Below are 8,644 nucleotides of genomic sequence, written 5' to 3'. Positions count from 1 at the left end.
AGAAAGGTGAACAAGTATTCATGTCAGGTAGCAACAAGTGCTATGGAGAAAATGAATCAGTGTGGTAGAAAAGAGAATGCCGGAGATACTACTGCAGACTGAGTGATCAGGAAAGATCTCAGACCCACATAGCAAGAAGGCACCAGCCAGGCCAAAGTCTAAGAGAAGAGAAGTTGAGGCCAGATGAATAACATGCACCAAAGTCTTGGGACAGGAATGAATTCCACATGTTCAAGAAGCAGGGGAAGACCAAGATAAGAGGGATTACAAACAAGGGAGGAAGTGGTTGAAGATGCGGTTGGAGAGGTAGGCAGGGCTAGTCCCATGGGGCCTCCTTAGAAATCATATGGGGTTTTGCTAAGTGCTCTGGGAGGCCATTGGAAGGTTTTGAGTAGAGCAATGTCATATTTAAGCAGAAGAATGTCAGTGAGGAGAGTAATTTGGCTGGAGCATGAGATTTTTTTTTTAAAGATTTTATTTATTTATTTGACAGAGATAGAGACAGCCAGCGAGAGAGGGAACACAAGCAGGGGGAGTGGGAGAGGAAGAAGCAGGCTCATAGCAGAGGAGCCTGATGTGGGGCTCGATCCCATAACGCCGGGATCACGCCCTGAGCCGAAGGCAGACGCTTAACCGCTGTGCCACCCAGGCGCCCCAACATGAGATTTTTTTTTAAAAGCAAAAGAGTCTAAGGCCTGAAACTATGGAGGGCTTTGCACCCTGGGCTAAGGAGTTAAGACTTTATGTCCCAGGCCTCGGAGAGCTATTGAGGGTATTTTTAGCAGGAGTGACATGATCAAAAACACTGACCTAAAGGTCATACCTGATTCACAGCATGATATCCAGCATCTCCTCTCAGGACCCTGTTGTGGGTTTATTCAGCAACTTTTTAACACATCTGAAACACCTGCATACACACCCAAACACGTGTGTAAACACTTGTCTCCACAAGTATAGGAAGGTGCCTGGAACCTCAGCATTAGAATTGTAAAGAAAGTTGGAAGCTACTAACTCCATCTGATTAGGAGTGTTTCTGGACTAGCTCTTCAGGATTCTGAAGCCACATGTGGACCAAGTGGGAAAGAGGATCATCCTCAGCCAAGTCGGGAAGATGCTAGGTCTTTGCCATCTCTGGCCTGAGGCCCTGTCACAAGGTGAGGTCAGCTTAAGACAAAGGGTTGACTAAAAGTGGTGTGCCAAGGCTGCATGCACTTGTGAAGGAAGTGTTAGGGAGCAGAGGTCTTGCTTCCTCTCTTGAAACCAGTCCAGTTGAGCAGCTACCTGCTTTACTCATACGTGAGGCCAAGTCCTAGGCATTACTTTAGCTGAAAGAACAAGAACTGCTTGATTTTATCTCCTCATATCTAACTGGAGAGGTTCAGAAAGATCAAACATTGTATTTTTCTTTTTATTAAGGAATCTATCTATACACTTAAGATGTTTTAAGCCAAGAGATCTTGGTTTGGGTTCCTGCTTTGCCACTTAACTTTCTGTGTGACCCTGAGCTACTGATTTCACATATCTGGGCCTCATTTTATTCACCTGCAAAGTGATTGCCTTGACTATATCATTCTTTCCCAGTGGAGCAATGGGGAGGAAGTAGGGAGGGTAGAGAGGGGCTGGGTGATTGTGGCACCCCACACCTCCACTTTAGGGCACAGAGTGCACTTAACCATATGATTTCTTATACGGAAGCTTCTGCAGCTAGAGTAAGAAAAAAGTTGGGAAAAGTAGGAGGTCTCAGAAAGCCTACTTCTAGCTCTCTTTGAGAAGAATGAAATCTGTCCAGAATATATTCCTGGGACTGAGACAGTGTGCAGAGTGGGTTTAAGTTTAGGTGGTTGTTTATGGTTTTCACACTAAAGCCCTCCAACTCACAAGAAAACAAGAAGAGTGGGTGGTGCGTGGAGCAAGCTTTGAAGCTAGGATTGGTGGGAAGCAGAGGAAGAGGCTGGGCCACACAGGTGCCCTAGACTTAAAAGGCCACAAAGCAGGGAAGTCTCCACCCCTTGCCCTGCTCTCTGGAACTCTAAGCTGCCTACTTCTGCACCGGGAGGGATTTCAGCTGCTTGGCACTAGATATTCATTTCTCTGACTGGTGCCAAAGAACATCCACACCTAGAGTTGTAAGGCAAAATTTATTTACAGGTGCAATGCCTTGCCCACCGAAATCGGATGACTTGGTTTTCTTTGTGAATGGGAGAAAGGTAAGTGTTGGATGATACTACTGTGGCTTGCAGAAACAGCAGGAAACTACTAGCTTGAGGGCAGTTCTTGTCCAGTCAGGGACAAAAAGCCAGGGACTAGGAACCCATACCAATTTGGCCTCTTGTCCACTCAGCCAAGGCTTAGCTTCTGAGAATATGGGGAGGTGGTAAGCATTGGGGTTAATCACACTTGCTTTGGCATCAGGCAGTCTGGTTCCATTCCAGCTCTGCCATTTACTGTATAACTTTATGCAAGTTACTTCACCTCCCTGAGCCTCAGAGTACCCGTGTCTAGAATCTACTTCCTAAAATGATTAAAAGTGAGATGCTTCTTTCGATTAGGAATCTGCAAAGTCCTTATAAAGCACTTAGCACTGGGCCTGATATCCTGGAAGCACTGTATCTAGTAACATATCTTGATCCTCAAGCTCAGGAGGACAAGAAATAGAACTTTCTTTATTTTTGTATTTATCAACTTAATTTTTCTGTTGAGGCTTCATTAATCAGAATTAGTTGAAATGTAATTGCAGTCAATTTTCAATCCCCTCTTTCCCAGGTTGCAACTACGTTTTAGGGGAACCTATATGACAAGAAGAATGGGCACACATTGTCGCTCTCCTCTAGCATCCCCCTGTCATAGCTCACCATCCATCCACACAGGCTGCTGGTTGACCCTCAGTGCCCTGTGCCAGGCAGGTCTGCTCTGCTCATGAGCCTCTATCTCTCAGGGGAACCATTCTGTAGTTCCCAAAGCATGTGGCTTCACTTCAGTCTTGCCACCTCCTCCAAGGCCCTTCACACTACAATCCCACAAGCCTAACTGGGATTTGGCCATGTCCACCCTACCACCCCAAGAAAGGAGATAGTATATAGAGTTTTCATCATGTCCCATGTAACTCTCTCTCCTGTAACCAGTCTCCACAGCCAGCAGCCACCATACATTTTTCCAAACCTTCATTCATGAGCTGAACCCTAATTCACTTGTTTCACTGGCCTAGGCTTTGGAGCCTCCTTTGTCTATTTTCTGTTCCTAATCCCTTCTGAATCATGAGCCCAAAACTTTTTGGGGGGCCTACACAAATTCATGTTTTTCTTCTAGGGAGAAAGGAAGACCCTAACATGAATAGCCCACTGTGTCTTCCTTTCCTCTGATGCCACAGAATGGCTGGAGGTGTTTACAGGACACTCTAAGATAAAGTCAAAGGAAATATCCCAAAATAAGCAAGTGGGAAAGAAGCACCAAAGAAGATCCCTCCAGGCTTCTGAGTGATAATCCCCCACTTTTCAAGGAGAGGGACACCCTGGGTCCGTGGGCTGGGACAACAAATCTCAACATTAGCCACTCTGCCATGCGGGGACTAGCACACTCAGGGACCCCTTCAAGATGACACCAACTCTCCCCACCTCCCATTTTTGCCACCAACTCTTGAGGTCCGTGATGTAATCACATGTGTTCCCAACTGGAGGTGTCTCAGAGGTGCCAGATTAGAAACTCTTCCTATCTAGACGTCTTCCCTCCAGGATCCTTCATTGTACACACACACACACACACACACACACACACACACACACACACACACACAGCATCCAAGTCTCTCCCCAATTTCAAATATCCCAAGAGTACAAAAGACTGAGTTGGAATATTCCACACACATAGGTAGTGGAGCAAACATGAAGAATGTAACTCCCATGGGGGCTTACCCAGTGGGGACTCCCCACTCCAATCACATATAAAAGCATTGTTGTCACACTTACTTGGCAAGTCTTCAGCTCTGTACATGTATGGGAAACTTGTTTGCCTTCAGAGCAAAAAATAGTTGGGCAAATGAAAGTATTATACCTGAGTCCCTAAATCAAGCAGGACAGCAGACATTACCCTGGGTCACCCATTCGATCCCCATAATAATCTCTTTTCTGTTTCCAACACAGGTGATAGAGAGGAATGTGGACCCAGAAGTCACTCTGCTGAGCTTCCTACGAAAGAACTGGATCCTTTTGATCAAAGTCTGGGCAGTGTCTATGTTTGCCTTAAAACTTCAGCCTGCTATGATTATGAAAACTAATCTAACCTCCCCATCTCCAGTCAGCTCCATTGGCCCTTGCTGTCTCTTCACTTTGGGCAGTGGTTTTAAGGATATTAAGTTAATTGGGCTATTTGGAGAGGATGAAATTTCCCCAGAGCTTCTTATATCTGGATTTAATAGCAATGAAATAAAAGCTAAGCTCTTTACTTCAGCACTAATTATTCCTTGAAGGGCTCTCCAAATCCCCAAGAGGGTAGTTATATAATAGAGGTTTGCGTTGCATGTACCCTGTCCTGGCGGGAAACCAGATTCTCCAGATTCGGGAAGAGCATGTGTCATCGGAAAAGATTGCCTTTCCCTACATCCGTTCTCTTATGAGAGGTTTTCCCAACCATTTTATATTCTGAAATTTAGATCTTCATAATGGCAAACATTTTAAGTGGTAGGTCTAATGTATCTCTCTGAGAAGCCAAAAAGTAAACAAAGAAATAGCAGAAATTATAAATTGATGGAGTCGACGCATGGACAAGTTTTGTTTAAAAGTCCACATGATGTTTAGTTATCAATATTTGTAAATTAGGAAATCTTGTATTTTAGAAAATCAAGATTTTTCAGCTTCTCATGAGAAATGAGAAAATAGTCATTGCTGCGTGACAGCTGTTTTGCTGAGCAGAGGGACTGTCCCTAGCGCCCTATCTAGAATGAGGCACAAGCTCTCCAGTTACACGCAGCCCATTCTACTCATTTACATACCTCTCTGATAAGCATCTGATGTTAAAACTTAATTTAAATGAACAAGCCCTATGGCTTAAAAAAAAAAAATCCGTGATTCTGAAATCTTCTGAACCAGTCTAATGAATTACATCCAATCTCACAAACTAAACTGGGTGGAAATGGACCACAATTAGGAAGAAGGAGGACTAAAGAGAGGGAGTGAAGTCTGAGCCTGGATTTGACTTGAACTTTGACCAAGTGAGAGCTGAAGGACACTTTAGGTGAGATCTGAAAGTAAGGATGGGAGTTTTTGCCAAAGGCTCACTCACTTGTTTTCAAACCATACACTCTTTTTTTATAATAATTTTTTATTATGTTAGTCACCATACAGTACATCCCTAGGTTTTGATGTAAAGTTCCATGATTCATTACTTGCGTATAACACCCAGTGCACCATGCAATATGTGCCCTCCTTAATAGGCCCATCACCGGCCTATTCCATTCCCCCAGTCCCCTCCCCTCTGAAGCCCTCAGTTTGCTTCCCAGAGTCCATAGTCTCTAATGGTTCATTGCCCCTTCTATTTGCCCCCCCTTTCTTCTTCCCTTTCTTCTCCAACAGATCTTCCTACTTCTTATGTTCCATAAATGAGTGAAACCATATGATAATTGTCTTTCTCTGCTTGACTTATTTCGCTTAGCATTATCTCCTCCAGTCCCGTCCATGTTGCTGCAAATGTTGTGAAATCATTCTTTTTGATGGCCGAGTAATATTCCATTGTATATATAGACCACATCTTCTTAATCCAGTCATCTGTTGAAGGGCATCTCAGCTCCTTCCACAATTTAGCTATTGTGGACAATGCTGCTATGAACATTGGGGTGCATATGGCCCTTCTCTTCACTACGTCTGTATCTTTGGGGTAAATACCCAGTGGTGCAATGGCTGTATCATAGGGTAGCTCAATTTTTAACTGTTTAAGGGACCTCCACACTGTTTTCCAAAGTGGCTGTACCGACCTACATTCCCACCAACAGTGTAAGAGGGATCCCCTTTCTCCACATCCGCTCCAACATTTGTTGTTTCCTGCCTTGTCAATTTTTGCCATTCTAACTGGTGTAAGGTGGTATCTCAATGTGGTTTTGATTTGAATTTCCCTGGTGGCTAATGATTTTGAACATTTTTTCATATGTCTGTTAGCCATTTGTATGTCTTCATTGGAAAAGTGTCTGTTCATATCTTCTGCCCATTTTTTTATTTGATTATTTGTTTCCCATGTATTGAGTTTGAGAAGTTCTTTGTAGATCTTGGATACTAATCTTTTATCTGTAGTGTCATTTGCAAATATCTTTTCCCATTCCGTGGGCTGCCTCTTAGTTTTATTGACTGTTTCCTTGGCTGTGCAGAAGCTTTTTATCTTGATGAAGTTCCACACGTTCATTTTATCTTTTGTTTCTCTTGCCTTTGGAGATGTGTCACGAAACAAGTTGCTGTGGCCGATGTCAAAGAGGTTGCAGCCTATGTTCTCCTCTAGGATTTTGATGGATTCCTGTCTCACATCGAGGTCTTTCATCCATTTGGAGTTTATTTTTGTGTATGGTGTGTGAGAGTGGTCAAGTTTCATTCTTTTGCATGTAGCTGACCAATTTTCCTAGCACCATTTATTGAAGAGACTGTCTTTTTCCACTGGATGTTTTTTCCATTGACTCTTAATCATAGGAAACAAACCGAGGGTTGCTGGAGGGGAGGGGAGTGAGGGGCTGGGGTAACTGGGTGATGGACATTAAGGAAGACTCATGACGTAATAATGAGCAATGGGTATCATATAAGACTGATGAATCAGTGACCTCTACCTCTGAAACTAATAATATATGTTAATTAATTGAATTTAAATTTTAAAAATTAAAAAGAAAAAATAAAATAATTAAAAAACAAAACAAATGCAATACAATTGGACAAAACTAGAATACACTGAACTGCTAAAATAAGATTTTCTCTCCCAATTACATGATTGGAACCCAGAATACCTATAATGAAATAGGGCTTTTCAAAGGGTTTTCATAGCCATCATCCTATAAGATGCTCATGATAAGCCTGTGAAGATAAAGTCGGTATTACTTTTCCCTTTTTGCAAGTGAGAAAACAGACAGGGAAAAGTTATTATGTTCAGTATCACACAACCAATAGGATCTAGAGTGGCCTTTACTGAGACCTGGCAGGCAAATGATTTCTCAGACCTACCCCTCACCCCCACCCCCACCCCCAAAGAAGCCCTCCCTCACTAGCGACACCCTAGGGAGGCAGCTATAGGGGGGTAACATGTGTGCCGTGCACCCTTTCCTTGACCAGCCCCTCTAGTACGCCTCACAGGAACCAAGTACGCCTGTGGAAGAGGAGGCTGCGGCGCGTGCACGGTGATGGTGTCTAAGCGTGACCCGCTGTCCGCGAAGATAAGGTAGCCTACCCAGAAGCTGGAGGCCAGCGGGCTCTTTGTTTCTTTGCCATGCTTGTATTCCCATCTGAGACCTAAATGTCTCTAAGATCTTGTGATTCTAACCCTCCCTAGATCTTCATCCGCTCTGAGAATCTGATAAAAGCTATGAGCTCTCTCCTCAGAACGTACATAAACTAATTATATTTTGCACATAGTTTCAGGGAGATTGCAGAGCTCCTAAGGCCCATCCATGTGGGAATTCATAATGCCTGGCTAGATAAGATTTAATAAACACATGCCTCCCTGGCTGAGACTAGTTGAAAAGCAAAGAAGGAGTATCCAGAAAACTGGGTCCCCTTTAAGGTTTCTGGGCTGAAAACAGCCAGATCCTCGTTGTGGCTCAATGCACTCATCCAGGGAGTAAATGCTGATTTAGGAGAAACATTTCTCTTTGGTGGTCACGCACTCCCTGTCTGCACACTCCTCACGAGCACAGCTTGTTCTCATCACACGATACTCCCTATGCCATTGCCCTGATTATTAAAGCTTCACATTCCTTCTTGTTTTTCTTTTTTTTCTTTCTTTCTTTCTTTTTTTTTTAAGGATTTTTATTTATTTATTTGACAGAGACAGCCAGCAAGAGAGGGAACACAAGCAGGGGGAGTGGGAGAGGAAGAAGCAGGCTCCTAGCAGAGGAGCCTGATGTGGGGCTTGATCCCAGAACACCGGATCACGCCCTGAGCCCAAGGCAGACACTTAATGACTGAGCCACCCATGCGCCCCCTCCTTCTTGTTTTTCTTATTCTTTTGTTGTGTTGATAACATTCACAATAAAGGTAGAGGCAGAATCTGGCTTGGGACCTTTCGCCCCTAGATCCTCTGGTCCCCATGCCCTTTCCTTTCTCCTACTAAGGTGTCTGGAATAATCGTTTCATTTGCCACCTCAGGGTTTGCTGGCCAAACCTGACATGTCTATGTATCCCATGGTAAGAAACCCCCAATTTAGGCAAACCATTCATTTTACAGATGAGGATACTGAGGCTTAAAGAGATGAAGTGACTTGTTCAAGGTCACACAAGGTTCTAGAACAAGGACTTCAACGCACATTTTCTGGTTCTGAAAATAATGCTTTTTCTGCTGCTGGTTTGAACCAACCCTGCAGAGCAGGGACCTGGGCCGTGGTTGCATCCTATAATTAAGGGTCAGATTCCAGGACTTGGGCTGCTCCCAAATCCACTGGCCCAAGAAATCAAGAAATGGCCTCAGA

General features: G+C 43.9%; 1 protein-coding gene across 1 annotated transcript in view; it reads left to right on the top strand.

Annotated features, from left to right (window-relative positions):
- The first annotated feature begins 2,153 nt into the window (after positions 1–2,153).
- The window catches only part of LOC103659946 (aldehyde oxidase 2), a 77,975-nt gene continuing 71,484 nt past the window's right edge, over positions 2,154–8,644 (top strand). Inside the window, exons 1-2 of the mRNA XM_040636568.1 lie at positions 2,154–2,207; positions 7,289–7,398. Of these exons, the coding sequence (XP_040492502.1) occupies positions 2,154–2,207; positions 7,289–7,398 (164 nt within the window). The remainder of the gene's footprint in view (positions 2,208–7,288; positions 7,399–8,644) is intronic.

Source organism: Ursus maritimus, unplaced genomic scaffold (genome assembly GCF_017311325.1).
Source record: "Ursus maritimus isolate PB19 unplaced genomic scaffold, ASM1731132v1 scaffold_1, whole genome shotgun sequence".
NCBI lineage: Eukaryota > Metazoa > Chordata > Mammalia > Carnivora > Ursidae > Ursus > Ursus maritimus.
The sequence above is the reverse complement of the archived record's forward strand: the minus strand, read 5'-3'. Positions and strand labels throughout refer to the sequence as shown.